The sequence below is a fragment of the Lipophrys pholis genome (genome assembly GCF_963383615.2).
Source record: "Lipophrys pholis genome assembly, chromosome: 17".
Lineage (NCBI taxonomy): Eukaryota > Metazoa > Chordata > Actinopteri > Blenniiformes > Blenniidae > Lipophrys > Lipophrys pholis.
The window spans coordinates 3,447,735-3,464,358 of NC_137643.1; the positions used below are offsets into that span (position 1 = coordinate 3,447,735).

At 42.9% G+C, this 16,624-nt stretch overlaps 2 protein-coding genes across 3 annotated transcripts; both read left to right on the forward strand.

Annotated features, from left to right (window-relative positions):
• The first annotated feature begins 4,676 nt into the window (after positions 1-4,676).
• Positions 4,677-8,356, forward strand: LOC308122704 (elongation factor 1-alpha). 2 transcript variants are annotated; one of them, XM_080484705.1, is made up of 8 exons: positions 4,677-4,949; positions 5,779-5,933; positions 6,346-6,525; positions 6,609-6,905; positions 6,994-7,144; positions 7,235-7,491; positions 7,592-7,826; positions 7,914-8,356. In XM_080484705.1, the coding sequence occupies exons 2-8, from the start codon at positions 5,790-5,792 to the stop codon at positions 8,033-8,035; spliced, it is 1,386 nt and encodes a 461-aa protein (XP_080340831.1). In that variant the 5' UTR covers positions 4,677-4,949; positions 5,779-5,789; the 3' UTR covers positions 8,036-8,356. The 2 variants fall into 2 exon arrangements, with proteins under 2 accessions (XP_080340831.1, XP_080340832.1); XM_080484706.1 differs by having other exon boundaries at positions 4,877-5,022.
• A 43-nt stretch (positions 8,357-8,399) lies between these two features.
• Positions 8,400-15,280, forward strand: LOC308122703 (elongation factor 1-alpha). Its single transcript, XM_080484704.1, has 8 exons — positions 8,400-8,657; positions 10,204-10,356; positions 11,403-11,582; positions 11,681-11,977; positions 12,088-12,238; positions 12,444-12,700; positions 12,822-13,056; positions 14,197-15,280. The coding sequence occupies exons 2-8, from the start codon at positions 10,213-10,215 to the stop codon at positions 14,319-14,321; spliced, it is 1,389 nt and encodes a 462-aa protein (XP_080340830.1). The 5' UTR covers positions 8,400-8,657; positions 10,204-10,212; the 3' UTR covers positions 14,322-15,280.
• Positions 15,281-16,624: the final 1,344 nt, after the last annotated feature.

Here is a 16,624-nt window from a genome sequence, read left to right on the forward strand (position 1 = left end):
CAACAAGAACCTGAGAGGGCTGTTAGAAATATTCTGCAGTCACTCATCCCTGGAAGCTCTGATATTCATGTGCTAATTGTGCCTTCTTTGCAATTAAAGAAACAAAAGAGACAAAGGAAATGCAGACGATAGTCTGGATATGATACTTGTAAATGTAAATAGTTGCTTTAGAGAGAGTATTTCAGGCAGTTTGTTGCAAATGTGCTTTATTTGCATATACTGTACTGTCGTTCTGACGCAGACTGCATTTGCATGTGTGAAGCTGACACTGCATTTCAGGCTGATATACCTTGAGTACTCACTTCTATACCTGGTGGTATAGAAGTGAGTACTGGACATGTGGATTTTTTAAGGACGTTGGCACAGATCAGTGCCAGTCATTTATTTCTGCACCCACACAGACAGGCAGTCGAGTTTCGTAAAACTGGCAGATGAAGACGGTCTGATGAACCGCGAAGATGCAGCCGCCCACCGATCACCGGTTTTGTCCGAAAACGTTCATAGTTTGAAATTATTACAATGAATGTAAATGTAGTTATAAAGAAAAACTGTATCTGTGGCTACTTCTAGCTATTAGTCCCTCCCAACATTTTTGCAGATATGATTGGTGGTTGTTTCTCCATTTTATAGTTATTTCGTGTTTTTGTATTACTTTTACCTTTGTTCTCTCTGATTATGTATGTTTTGGGGCCTGAGCACTGAAAGTGCAGGAGGACCCTACTGAAACCGTAGGAATTATTGTTCTTGTATTTGTACCGTTAATTAATTTCATTGTACATTTATTTATTCTTTAAAATCAGGAGGGTTGTGATTTCTCAATCCTCTAGTCCAATTATGTAATGATTCAAATTGATTGTCCCTCTTTAGTGAAATGGTTTGATAATAATGAGTCAAATGTTTCATTAAAACGAGTTCATACGTTCAACAACAAAAAAAATTCTGTGAGGTATTCTGATTCATGAGCTGTCTGTCTGTCTGTCTGTCTGTCCGTCTATCCATCTATCCATCTATCCATCTATCCATCTATCCATCTATCCATCTATCCATCTATCCATCTATTTCCCCATCACTAATGTTCAGCTCTCCCGTTGCCATGACCACTGCTCATACCGGATGACTCATCAATGACGTGCTGAATAGGATTGACTGCCAGTCGGCCTGTTGAATCACATTCCTCTCTTCTAACACACACACACACACACACACACACACACACACACACACACACACACACACACACACACACACTGTACTTTCCTCCCTCTCAGCCCCAGCCCTGTTCAAGTTAGTGCCTGAAATAAGATCACAGCTGTCGTACTTTGTTCAGTTCACTCAATGACAGGTTTTCATGTGCGAAACAGAAATTCTGTGTTTGCTGGTTTTATTGAAATTTGTTTTTATTATCCAAAAAATAACAAATAGAAATGACCCAAACAATGGCCGAATAGATAAAGGAACACTCCCATTTATTTTCTAATGTCAGGCAAATGTTCACGTTATTGTTTTTTACATATGGGATGAATACATGACAGTCAATATTACAATTTGGAAACTTGTTTTTAACTAAGTATGTCAATAGATTTGCTCCATTTCCAACTTACGTATATGAGATGGGAACAACTAATGATGTTTTTAATACAACTTATGCCCTATATTTATCAAGCTTAAATTACTTCAGCGTTGAAATGGTCTGAAAGGTAGTTGCTCCACTTTATTACTTTATATAGTGGTGATGTGTTGGACTTTGTGAAATCAAAGGTTATATATTATCTATGATTTTTGGCTGAAATCAAAATCTGAAATCCTGGATGAATTTAGGTTATATGCAGTTTTAAGCTGAAAGCAGTCCCCCCAACAAAGCTTTAGGAAATAAAATTATGAATGGATATAGATAACTTCAGAGTACTTACTATCCATAAATTAAAAAAGGCTGCATTCAGGCATTTTGAGACACTGGGAAAGTACCTATATATCAAATCACACACACTTTAGGTTTTCAGTGTGGTATCCCTTTAAAACGAGACGTTTTAGACTTTAGACTTTGCTTTATTATCAGTTTCACTATCCGAGATTGTGTTTAGACTTTTTTCTTAGGCGTGTGACGTTTTGTCAGGAAACTCTGTTAAAGGTTGTCTTCCTTAGCTGCCTGAAACCATAAACACTCATGAGTTAACACGTGAATGTGGCTTCAGCATATTAGCACAGATCAGTCCATGACTCAAATTAAGACAGCAAAGGTCGTGAGATCTTAATATACGTGTTAAATTATGGGGAGAAAAGTAAGCCCTACAGGCCATAAGTCTACGTCACCCTGAACATTGAGTTAAGTATCATCAGGAAAAGTCTAAAATTACAAAAAATACAAAAGCTGCAAGACCCAACCTTCCATGGATCAACCTAAATCAAATCATTTGAACACCACCGATTATTGGTGATTTATATGATATTATTGAACAACCTCAAAGACTTCTTACTGAATAAGATTTTTGATCATTGTGGTTCTCACCATAAACCCTCAAAAACCCAGCCCTGACAAAGGTGTTCACTGGGCATTGATTACATTCAGCTGGTTATAACTGTCCTGTAACGCAGGTCAGTCACTCATCACATAAGTGGTTTATAATCGCATTTCAATCATTCTTAGTGTATTGATGCTACTTGGCGGGGCTCCTTGAACCTTGTCAAACGGGTCATTGGTGCCAACTGAACCCATATCCAGTCAGACTAGATCTGAGTTTAAATGCATCACTAAGCAGCGCATTCAGAAAGTTCTCTTAAAACCATCCTTGATCGTCTCCCCACCTCATGGAGCCTCGCTCCACTTCTCCCTCTGGTCACTTTATCCTGAGTGAAAACAGCAGCTGCCCAGTTCAAACAGCTGCTACCTGAACCGTTAGAAAAAGTCAGTTTAGGAAGCGGTCAGCGTGTCAATGGACTGCTTCTTGCTGGGCATGTTGCCAAACTGATAGTGGAAGAGACTAAATCTGACCTGCTGACCACTGAGCGGCATCCTGATAACAGGATGGAACTGTTTGTCAGGTTTACGTCGCCTGATGTATCACAATATCAATGCAACAGGATGTGTTTCTTTTTGTGTGTGGACTTCTAAAATGTTTTTGTGATATTTTAAAATTAAGCACACTGTTAGTGTAAAGATACAGATATACATCAGGAGAAGGCAGAATATCATTAACCAGACGTAAATAATCCAATCAGTAGAGTTCTACCTTGTTTATGGGAACAGCATTAAATCAATGAAACTTTTCTTTATACGTCTGTTCTAGGTGTGACTGCCTGGGAAATAAAGTGTCTTAAAAACAGCAGGAGTTCATCTTTATGCAGCCGGGCTCCTGTTTGAATGCAAATCTCTGTTGTCTTTAGATAATCTCATCAGGTAGACGAGTTATCCTGGTGTTACCAGTCCGTTGGAGGATGGGTGGATTATTTGCACGATTGGTATCCAGTACTAGGGGAAGTGAGCACAATAGTATAACTATTCAAATTTCTGTTACCTGTTGAATCTTCTGTGTCCCTGCAAAACACATAAGAAAATGATTACTTTGAAGAAATTTGTTTTTTTGTTTGTTTTTTAAATGATGACAAGTGATGACAAACTAAAATCAGCAGAATAATTGACAAAATAAACATTGAGTAAAGAATATTGAGGTATGAAGTGTGTTCATAATCTCAGAACATACCAAGCATTATTCAACACGTTGCCTTTCAATTATTCAATAATCTCAGGAAAACAGGGATATTTAACAACAAATCATATAATCTATGACATATAGACACAGAGAACACACAGAATAAAATCTCAATAAGACACACAAAAAATAAAATGAGTAATCATTACTATTATCAATATAAATAAACAATGTATATGCGTAGAAAATGAAATTAACAGAAAAACACAACCAACACTATTTACAAAGAAGAGTCATATTATATAAAGTTTGTTTATAAGGATTCTTTTTTTTAATGAGCAGCATTTGCTCAAAATACTTTTCCGGTGCAGAGATTTTAATAAAAACAAGTGAAAATACATGAATATACCCACATATTGTGTTTGAAGACATTTGCAGCAAATATAAAATAGTGCACATTTATCCTGCTCTCCTCTGTCAGCAATAACATACAATCTATAATGAAGGATCACTGTACTTATCAATTAGTTTCTTAATTTACGTGTGTGTGTGTGTGTGTGTGAATACTGCTTCCTTTTTTTAAGATTGCACATATATTTATTGTTTCTATGTTTTTCTTGGTGCCACCTTGCTGCTCTTGGCCAGGCCTTCATTGTAAATTGTAACTGGTTCTCAACTGACCTACCTGGTAAAATAAATATGAAATAAATAAAATAAAATAAACGTGTCAACAACTTAAACGTCAAGGGAAAATTTGGGGTACCCCCCCCCCCCCCCCCCCCTCCTAAAAAAAAGTTATTTTTACATTTTAGTTGGGAAAGTTTTATGTGCATCTTGTGCCGTGACTCGCCTGTTGTAATTGACGCAATTAATTTAGTAATATATGTGTTTATTATATCTGGTGTTTACTTCAGGTTTTTAGTTTATTGGGACATGTAGTTTCAGTATTCGCCTGCTGTTCATGGAGACTGGGGTTCGGAGGGGGAGGGTCAGAGTTGTTTTCCGACTTAACTAAATGTTATTGTTTCTGTCGCATCACCGACACACGTCCAGTCTATATTTTAGTTTTCTCTCTCTCGGGTTTTCCTGGGAGACTTCATGTATGTTTCGGACGCTTCCTGCCGCGCCGTGCTGACGTTTTTACCAGGAATGTGTGTGATTTGCAGGGTTTGCACCGGGGAGGGGGACGGGAAGTCAGCGCCTCCCATTCAGTATAAAACCTCCCGGTCAGACCCGAGTCTCTCTCTTTCTGTTACCTGGCTAAGGGGCAGCAGCTTTGGCCGTGAAAACCCAGAAACACCGGTAAGTCCAGCTTTGATTCATCGGAGCCACACTAAGCCGGGAACAGGCTTTTAATCCTCGTTCACACGACGTGGTTAGTTGTTTTTTTTGCTCTCCGTGCGGATTTATACGGACCTTTGGCGGTTTTATTGCCTTTTCTTTGTGGGTTATGTAACTTGCCATTAAACCTGTGGATATTTGAAGGATTTATAAACTCCCAATTGGCCGTCATCGATTCTTCGCCACTATTTCATCGTGCTTTACCGAGGTTTGATGTGACGCGAGCGACTTTATCGATATTCTGGGCAACTTTTGAAAAAGGCTTCGGGAGGGAGGAGGTAATGTAGGAGAAATGGAACAAAGAAGGGGGCTGGTGAGCCGAGATGTGGGGATGCTTGAAAGGCACTCATTGCCTCTCCTCCGGGAAACGACCTCTTGCATTTGTCGGCGACAGGTGCTGGGGACTGGAGGACACAGCTCCAAGATATTTGGCTATCTTTGTAACTTTATCCGACGTGGCCCGCGGAGTAACACGTGTCTCGGCTGGCCTCCGGCCGAGTGAGGCCTAGTAGGAGCCGCCTAATGGCAGCTCATTTCCCGCACTCGTAGCTGTGAATACGGGACGAAAGCTGTAGAAACGAGTAATAAAGACGTGTTTTTAAGCGTCACAGTTGTGTCATCTATATTAATGTGTCGTATTGAAATGGCGAGACGATTAAGCTGGGCCCGGCGTGTCGTGTCACATAACGCTCCGCTGTAGCTGTAATGCATATAAGCTGTGTGGTTCAGTTTAATGTGTGTTTATACAAATTGTGCTATACTTAACCCCCACGTTGTTGTTTTTTTGTAGAAACTACAACAATGGGAAAGGAAAAGGTCCACATTAACATCGTGGTCATCGGCCATGTCGACTCCGGCAAGTCCACCTCCACCGGTCATCTGATCTACAAATGCGGTGGAATCGACAAGAGAACCATCGAGAAGTTCGAGAAGGAGGCCGCTGAGGTAAACGGCTGGTTATTTATTGGCATTTTGTGGGTTATTTATTCCCTTTTGTCTTTAAGCGACTCCCGTTAGCTCAGAGTCCAAGATGGCGGCGTCAGCGTGCCTTCTCTCAGCTGCCTGCCCGGCATGAGGGTGTAGCAGCCGGGAGCGCGCACGGCGGGGGCGGGGCTTAGCGCGACCGTCCCCGCTGGTCGTGACTGTGCACTTTGTCCAAGAGGCCTCTGGCTTCTGCAAAATGGGATTAAACTATTCAAATTTATTATTAGATGTGAATCTTTTACCTATAAAATATTTAAATGAAAGTGATCCTAGCTCCTCATGTGCATCAGAAGTGTATTACATAGGTATCCTTTGACACATGACCATTGCAATGTTAGCAATTCTCATTGCAACTGTTCTCTCAACCTCACAGATGGGCAAGGGCTCCTTCAAGTACGCCTGGGTGCTGGACAAGCTGAAGGCTGAGCGTGAGCGTGGTATCACCATCGACATCGCTCTGTGGAAGTTTGAGACCACTAGGTACTATGTGACCATCATTGATGCCCCTGGACACAGAGACTTCATCAAGAACATGATCACTGGTACCTCTCAGGTAAATGTTTGTTCAGACTGAACTGTTGTGTCCCGTATTTTGTGGATGCGTAGACTTCAGTTTAATAAACGTCTCTCTTTCAGGCTGACTGTGCTGTGCTGATTGTTGCCGCCGGTGTTGGTGAGTTTGAGGCTGGTATCTCCAAGAACGGTCAGACCCGTGAGCACGCCCTGCTGGCCTTCACCCTTGGTGTCAAGCAGCTCATCGTTGGAGTGAACAAGATCGACTCAACTGAGCCCCCTTACAGCGAGGCCCGTTATGAAGAAATCAAGAAGGAAGTGAGCACCTACATCAAGAAGATCGGCTACAACCCTTCCGCTGTCGCCTTCGTCCCCATCTCTGGCTGGCACGGCGACAACATGATCGAGCCCAGTGCAAAGGTTAGAAAACATGACTGCTGAACAATGTCATGTTGTATTTGTCAACCTGTTGACTGCACACCAACACAATTATTTTCTACCTTTTTAGATGTCCTGGTACAAAGGATGGGAAGTTGAGCGCAAGGAGGGCAAAGCCAATGGAAAAACTCTGCTGGAGGCCCTGGACGCCATCCTGCCCCCCAGTCGCCCCACCGACAAGCCCCTCCGTCTGCCCCTGCAGGACGTCTACAAAATTGGCGGTAAGAAAGTGACGGTTGACTTGGTGTTGTCTTGAGACTGCCGATTATCTAAATTTTGAGTACTTAATTTATTTATTCATTTTTGTTAAGGTATTGGAACTGTCCCCGTCGGTCGTGTTGAGACTGGCATCCTCAAGCCCGGCATGGTCGTCACCTTCGCTCCCCCTGCCCTGACTACTGAGGTCAAGTCTGTTGAAATGCACCACGAGTCTCTGCCTGAGGCTGTGCCCGGTGACAACGTTGGCTTCAACATCAAGAACGTGTCCGTCAAGGAAATCCGTCGTGGCTTTGTGGCTGGTGACAGCAAGAACGACCCACCCAAGGGTGCTGCCACCTTCAACGCTCAGGTTTGTGTCCTGAGAGCTTGTTTTTTCTTTTGTTGTAAAGCACTTTAATGTGTCATCTGCACGGTGCTCTATATATTGCTAACTTGTATTGTTTCCACAGGTCATTGTCCTGAACCACCCTGGCCAGATCTCTGCAGGTTACGCCCCCGTGCTGGATTGCCACACTGCTCACATTGCTTGCAAGTTCAGCGAGCTTGTTGAGAAAATCGACCGTCGTTCTGGCAAGAAACTTGAGGACAACCCCAAGTCTGTCAAATCGGGAGATGCTGCCATTGTGACCATGGTTCCCCAGAAGCCTATGGTTGTCGAGGCATTCACAAACTATCCTCCCCTCGGTAAGTTTTAGTTTATTCGATTGGTGCATTTTGTTTAAAAGTGAAATGTGTTATTGACGTGTGCCATTGCTCACCCATCTGTTTCAGGTCGTTTTGCTGTGCGTGACATGAGGCAGACGGTCGCTGTTGGTGTCATCAAGTCTGTTGAGACCAAGGAAGTGTCCGGAAAGACAACCAAGGCTGCAGAGAAGGCCCAGAAGAAGAAATGAATGGACGTGCAGGACATCCAGCAAAGAGATGTGTGCCGGCAGCAGCGGGCCACGCCTTCCTTCAACCCTGGATCATCTTCTCTGAGGCACAGCTCTGTACTCAAGGACTGGCTTATGCTGATTAAAACCCATCGCAAAAGTTTCCGCAGGAAAAACAAGCTCTGTGGCATTGTCACTTACCAGGATCACAAGGCAGTGCCTCTTCTTTAAGTTTTAAGTTGGAAATGGTTTAGAACTGTATCTCAAAGTTAAAATGCCACAAAATAATTGGAAAGGAAGCTGCTGGTAACTAATAAAATAAATATCTGAAAAAAATCGAAATGGGCTTCTTCTCATCCTTAAGTGTTGCAGTTGGTGTAGCTTTAGCTGTGACAGATGAGACCCTCTTGCAGCTGTCTTAGACTCCTATGTCTGTCCAGTGATGCACTTGCTGTCCAATCGTCTTGATGGGAGCTATGCTGTTCTAGCCAATAGCACTGCTTATATTTAGCCCGACACCAAGAAGCGCATGCACAGCCCTCCCTCTCCTCTTGTTTGGTATAAAAACTCTGTACTGCTCCTGTTCTGTCCTTTTTCGCCTCCGCTCTAAATCAGGGGACGTCTTGGTAGTTGCCTGGCACAGGTTAGTAGCATTACCTAAATTTGGCTTGTAAAATGCATGCTTATTGATGGTGGGAATGCTGTGGTATTGCCCTTTTGCTGTTGAAGCCCTGGATTGTATATTCTGAATCTAATCGGATGCAGTTAGATTGTGCTTTAAAAGGTAAAACCATGCCAGCTCACCTTGTTCTCTCTTATCCATTTCAAACATTCCACGGCTCGTCTGGGCAGCTTATTTGAAAATGATGAGCTCTTAAAATCTAGGAAGGAGGAATAATATGGGCTTGAGTTGTCTGACTTGTTTCTGCCAGTCATGCTAGTGCTGCTTCACCCCCTTCGTGCACGCGCACAGTCACTCAGCGCAGTCTGGGGGGGAGCGCGCTTACATCAGTTAACAACATGGCGGCGGTTCTGCGCCCGCGACGCAACATGGAGGTGCAGCACATGGCGCGTGACTCATCCGCCCGCCGCGTCACTGACTTGACCGACTGCGTGAGCGAGCATCGCGAACGAGCAAGAGATTTCTGTCTTAAATTTATTTTAAATCTAAACTCTAGTCGCCCTGCAGTCCCGGGATTGTGCTGGTAGTTTTCATTATAGCGGATCTTCTCGAGCCAGTTAAAGAAAATGTCCCTGAATGTTTGACTCATATTTTAGGAGACTCGGTTCTTAAAACACTAAAATGGCGTGACTTCCTATGAAGTCCAGATACACATCTATTCCACTATTAGTTCGGATTTAAAGAGGTTAACTACTGATTGACACAAGTAAACAAAGAAATATTCCATGTTTAGATGGGATTGGACAAGGCCAGACTGAATACAATAAAATGTATTTGATATTTCTAATATTGGTACTCGGGTGACCTTGTCTTGCACATCTTTTGTGTCTTTCCCATGATGGCCTTCATACTGAGATGTCTAAGAAACCAGGGTCTGAAGCCCCTTCCCTGACCTGAACCAGGGTTTCAATCTCTGTTCTCTCTTATCACAAACCCCAACCAGAGCAGTCTCCACCTCTGAGCCTGGTTCTACAGAAAAGTGTCTGAGCCTGGTTATTCCGGTTAGAGTTTTTCTTTTCCACCTTTGCTTATGCTCCCTCAATGTGGAATTGTTGGGGTTTACTCTGTAAAATAGCCTTGAAATGACTTGCATTTGGCGCTATAGAGATTCAATGGTAGAAAAACGTTAGATTAAGGCGTTTTGCAGCAGGGAGTGATCTGAAACGAACACCGGATTGAACAGATATGGCATGTTAACCACAAATTTAGTCTGCATTGACCACGTAAACACTGCACAATCTGATACATTTTCTTTGACATAAGCTCATGCCTCCATTAAAATTCATTATTTAACATTTCATTGACACACACATTCCAATGCACAAAATTCCAAATCAGGTTTTGATCAAAAAACATAGTTTGACGGGGCCAAGATGATGCTCTCATGGGACTACTTCAATGCTTTTTGACAATGTAGATTTAGAGTAATTCTTATTATTGTACTTAGATTCATTTCACTATACTACCAGCCACCTATAAATGTACAAATAATGCTGTTTATTACCAGTGACTCAAAATGGGAAAGGAAAAGATCCACATCAACATTGTGGTCATTGGCCATGTGGACTCTGGCAAGTCCACCACCACCGGCCACCTGATCTACAAGTGCGGAGGAATCGACAAGAGAACCATCGAGAAGTTCGAGAAAGAGGCGGCTGAGGTTAGTGTAAAGTTTTTTTTTTTTTAATATCACGACATCACATTGCATGTGGTGGGGAGGAGGCAGTGTGTCATTATAAATGAAGACCGGGTGTGGTGGAAAGAGCTGCTTGGTCTCACACCGCCACCTGCTGGCTAAACATGTGAACTATTTTTATTACTGGACTGCGCAAGTCTTTTGGGTTTTGGTGGGGAAAAATAGCAAACAAAACTAATCAGTTATTTTAAACTTGTTACTATTAAATTGTATATCTACCTAAAATTGTAATTTGGCTCATTTACAGAGAGAAAATTTGAAGATTTCATTAGTTTTAGCATTTTGGAGCAGGCTTTTCTTATTAGTTTTAGGCTTCATAAAATATCCATCCATCTTCTATCCCGCTTATCTAGTTCAGGGTCGCAGGGTTCTGGAGCCGAACCCAGCCTACTGTGGGCGAGGGTAGGGTACACTCTGGACAGGTCGCCAGTCTGTCATGACAAAAATATAAACCAGAAAAATTATTTTTCCTCCACTTTGGCAATAAAGTCAAAATATCAAGATTTCCGCTTCTCCACCACATAATATAGTGCAATTTTTCATGCAGAGAATTTGCCGAATCTGAATATATACACAGGACTAACAGAATGCTTGTAAATTAAGTTTGCTAAATCAGTTCAGGTGTATCCTGCCCTCGCCCATAATAAGCTGGGATTGGCTCCAGCGCGCTGCAACCCTGAACAGGATAAGTTGGTATAGAAGATGGATGGAAATCAGCATGCCTGTATTTTATCTTTTCATTCAAAATTAATGATACAGTAATATAGATTATTCACAATCACAATTCATTGTGTTAAAACTGATTTCACTTTCCATCATCTTTGAAACTAATGTTTGATTATTTTTTTCTAAATTACCTTGTGGGCCACAAAGAATGAGAATAATATTGACATGACAACAATGACCTGACACTTGGGTCTGGGTTTTCAACCTCTCAGATTTCACGTGTAAAATTAGTTTGTTAAAACTCAAAATCCTTCTCAAAGACAAATATTCTCACACTTCAATAGATGGGCAAGGGCTCCTTCAAGTACGCCTGGGTGCTGGACAAGCTGAAGGCTGAGCGTGAGCGTGGTATCACCATCGACATCGCTCTGTGGAAGTTTGAGACCAGCAAGTACTATGTGACCATCATTGATGCCCCTGGACACAGAGACTTCATCAAGAACATGATCACTGGTACCTCTCAGGTAAATGTTTGTTCAAGTTTAAAACCATCACATCATTTTGTGGTGAGTGACTAAAAGTCAATTCAGTAACAAAAGCCTGAATGCAACCTGTCTTTCAGGCCGACTGTGCTGTGCTGATTGTTGCTGCCGGTGTTGGTGAGTTTGAGGCTGGTATCTCCAAGAACGGTCAGACCCGTGAGCACGCCCTGCTGGCCTACACTCTGGGTGTGAAGCAGCTCATCGTTGGAGTGAACAAGATGGACTCCACTGAGCCCCCCTACAGCCAGAAGCGCTTTGAGGAGATCACAAAGGAAGTGAGCACCTACATCAAGAAGATCGGCTACAATCCCGCCACGGTTGCCTTCGTCCCCATCTCTGGGTGGCACGGCGACAACATGCTCGAGGCCAGTGACAAGGTGAGAGGACTCAGATATACTTCATACAAACATTCATACACATTGACCTCATTTATTGTGTCTTTCTTTAATTAATTTCTCCTCCTTAATTTCTCCTCCTCCACCTTCAGATGAGCTGGTTCAAGGGATGGAAGATTGAGCGCAAGGAAGGCGGAGCTTCAGGTGTTACCCTGCTGGAGGCTCTGGACTCCATCCTGCCTCCCGCCCGGCCAACTGACAAACCTCTTCGTCTGCCCCTGCAGGACGTCTACAAAATTGGCGGTGAGTTTCGTCTGTTATGGACTAAATGTAAGCCGTTCACAAAATGCGGCCTTTACTTTAATAGACGCAAGCCGGTAATGTTTAATAATTTAATAATATATAACTGTTTTATAATTGATGCAAACAAGAGCTCAATGTGAATATACTGGGTATAGTGAACAATCTAAAGAGCTGAACATAAATACTTTGCCTCTGGATCTCTCAGGTATTGGAACCGTACCCGTCGGCCGTGTTGAGACCGGCATCCTCAAGCCTGGTATGGTCGTCACCTTCGCTCCTCCCAACCTGACCACTGAGGTGAAGTCTGTGGAGATGCACCACGAGTCTCTGCCTGAGGCTCTGCCTGGTGACAACGTTGGCTTCAACATTAAAAACGTGTCCGTCAAGGAAATCCGCCGTGGAAACGTGGCTGGTGACAGCAAGAACGACCCACCCATGGGAGCTGATAATTTCACTGCTCAGGTGAGCACTTGAACATCTTGTATTTGACACAGGCTTTATTAACAGGACCGTCGCTGCGCCTGGCTTCATTCTCTGCAGGATTTCCTGCCCTGATCACAAAACTTTACCTGGTTCACTGCAGGTCATCATCCTAAACCATCCCGGTCAGATCAGCCAGGGTTACGCCCCTGTACTGGACTGTCACACCGCTCACATCGCCTGCAAGTTCAGCGAACTCAAGGAGAAGATCGACCGTCGTTCCGGCAAAAAGCTTGAGGACAACCCCAAAGCTCTGAAGTCCGGAGATGCTGCCATTATCACCATGGTGCCTGGAAAACCTATGTGTGTTGAGAGCTTCTCCCAGTATCCTCCTCTCGGTACGTAAGATATCCACTGCTGTATGGGGTTTCTGTTCCACAAGGTGTTTGTGTCCCCAGCTTGTGTCCAGTTGCAGTGACAACCTTTACTACATAGGTATAAAACATGGCGTGAATGATGAGACAGCAGGCATGTGAAAGACAGCTCATCCTTCTCTCTTCTTGGAGTGGGGTGGTTTTATATCTCTTTCAGTTAAAAGTTTTGCAGTACTTTTAACTGTTCCATTTAAGTCTTCAGGTCCACATTTTGTTTGTTTAGTCATTCTATGATTGTCATTATGCATCTTCTGTACATCTATTCATTCTTATCTTGTGTTTGTTTTTTGTCTCTATGGTCATTTAATGTCACGTTGAGGTTCTCTGAATCTGTCTGAAGCCTGTACAATCATTGTGGCTAAAGACAAATATGAGATCGGTGAGATGGTGTTGAGGTGCGCAGTCAGACGCCAAACGTTTGTTCAGTTTTGGTGCAGCCAGTCTGTACCCCTTCTCGTTTGCAATGGCGATGAAGAGGATGACCAATGAGGAGGCCCTGTGTATGATGACGTTTGCAGGCTGTACATCTGGGGTAAACCATCCGGAGCATCGGCAGTACACAAGACAGTTGAATAAGTGAATGGGAGGGAGTGGGTAGGGACAAATTTCAGGGCTGATGAGTGACAGAACGATAGTATGAAGAGTGAAAGGGAATGTTTAGAAGACACTAATGAGACCTGCTATGATGTATGGCTCAGAGACAGTGGCATTATCTAAAAGACAGGAGGCTGAGCTACAGGCGGCGGACAGGAAGTTGCTCAGCTTTCCACTGGGAGTGACCAGGATGAACAGGATTCAGAATGAACGCATCACAAGGACAACTTTAGAGATGTTGAGTGGTTTGGACATGTGCAGAGGATGTAAAGAGGGAGAGTACATTGGATGAAGGATGTTAGATGACCTCAGAGAATATTCCTGGAGATGGTTTAACAGTAGAGGAAGATGGGGATGGAGTAAGATGGAGGCAGATGATTAACTATGATGACCCCGGAGAGAAGTTTATTGGTAGTTGTTTACAGTTTACTCTTCCTAATTACTGCCTCAGATTTGGTATTGAGCTTCCCGCTAACTCCCCCTTCACCTCATCCATCTCCTTTTTCTTAGGTCGCTTTGCCGTGCGCGACATGAGGCAGACCGTGGCCGTCGGTGTCATCAAGTCAGTTGAGAAGAAGACCGCCTCCGGAGGAAAGGTCACTAAATCCGCACAGAAGGCCGAAAAGAAGAAATGAATCCTCATGCAAGACGTCCATGGAAAAGTCAGGCCACAGCAGCAGTGGGCTGGCCCTTCCCCTCCACTCCCCCGTCACCCAGCGCCGTCTTCTCTGAGGCAGAGCTCTCTACCCAAGGACTGGCTTATGCTGATTAAAACCCATCGTAAAAGTTTCCGCAGGAAAGGAAGGTTTGCATCTTCCGGGGGAAAGGATCGTGATTGAGTTGAAACCAAAACAATAAAAGTCCTAAACTTTGCGATTGAAAATGTTTCCGTAGTATTTTGTGCTTCTCGAGATCCTTTAGCTATTTGTCATGCAACAATATGGTCACTTCTTTTTCTCGTTTCTTGTTTGCTGATAACAGCGCCAGCAGTCTCTTAGTATTAGCAGACACACCTGCAGTTTCTCTTTTCTGGCAGTTGGAGTAAAACTTTAAGGATAGTCCATCAGTATTGTTTTTTTATGGGCCCAGGAATTTCATTAATTTGGCTGAATGCTGCAGTGAACTGACGCACACTGTAGTGTGACGCTCGGCTGGGTTACAGGCAAGATCAACCTCAAACAGGACGGGTTTGTGGTCCGAGAACACTGCATCACAAGTTAAAGATGGCGGCCCATGCGATTAAACAAGGTCACTATCACAACACACAATAGTTGCCTATTTATTTGTGAGTATGCTACAGTCTAAAATTTGGAATCGCAATGAAGATATGGCGCAGTATATTAAAATATGAACTTTTAATAATCAGAAACTTTAGGGAAAGTTTGAAAATCTATTTTCTGAGGAGTAAGTCCTGCTCCTAACTTCTGCTTTGGATTTGTTTTGCAAATGGATGCTGATTCCAGATGCAAATACTGTGTCCACACTGTAGCCACAAATTGCAGCACATAGGTGAAGTGATTGGAAAACGCTGAAAATAGAATAATGCAAATGTTGACAAAAAATACATGAAACAACTCTAAAATAAAAATGTCCTAAAAGAAGGTCTATTTGTCAGTCCATCTATCCATCTATCTTTCTCTCCATCTGTCAAAACCACTTCATTCTCCTCTAACATGTTGTATTTGTCAATAATCATATATGGGCACAATATAAGAAAATGAGCTCTTGACCACAGAACTCTAAAAGACTTCCACCATCATAAAGTGACATGTTGTCAGTTCAGAATCAGTTTTGCTAAATTGCCTACATGCTCCAGCTCTATGTGGCCATGTACGTATCTTAATGGATGTGTTGACGGAGTTTCTATTTTCACTCCTGCGAGCAGAATCTGTTCCACATAGTAGGTTGTTGGCGCCGCCCCTGATGCTGGGTAAACTCCCTCACTGAGCAAACTGTATCTAGTGATGAACTGAATGTAATGTTGGGGCTATCATTGTCACCCACTATTAGGACTTCATCTGAACTCGGTGCTAAATCAGAGAGAAAGTCTGAGGATTCCACTCCAACCTGGAGTACGATGCACTACAACAAATTCTCCACTCGAGGTGCAAGAAGCACAAAGTGAAACTTTCAAAGGAAAGTGTCTCTCCTTTCACAGAAGAGGCAATCAGACATCCAGACATCCAACTGTCGGCGCTATTAACTGCCGCGGTGTACCGATTGTCTGAATCCCACGGCCTCTCGTCATTCAGGGGTTTTCCAAACCTTCTCTCATGAGCCACCTCACTATATGAGCAGGAGCAATGTAAATTCACAGTCAAAGAAGCTCTTTGAATATCAGATCCTCCGATATGTGTCGGCACTTTGCAGGCCAAGAAATAGACACACCAGATAACTGAACATCCACATCTCTTCTTCACTGGGGGCAGCATTTTTTTCCCCCTAATGGTTCTCTGCTCCAGTACATGCTTGTTGGAATAGTCAGTGGCTCTAATGTCATTGTAAGTGTGAAGGTATTCATGGGACTAATTTGTTCAGTTTGTCCCCTGCCATCAAGACAATGTCAACTATTTAGGCTCCAGTTCTTCAGGACCCTATTTTGGATAAACCTAGATGCAGATTTGAGTAAAAAAATAAAAATAATACCATAAACTCGGTCATTATTGTCATTCAGAAGTTACCGGCCTTGATAGATTAACTGATGAACATGATATTGAAGGGAAAGCTGCTGCAACTCGGTACAAATCAATTCACCATGTCTTTGTATTGTTAATTATATTTAAAAGAAACGTAGTCAAAATATCTAACATGCAATCTACTGTTGTGTTTCGATATACACATGATCCAATGCCAACAAGACAGTGGAATCGATAACAAGGATTTCATTGTGTTCTTGTCTGAACCATAGTATAATAACTATATAATACAAAAACATTTT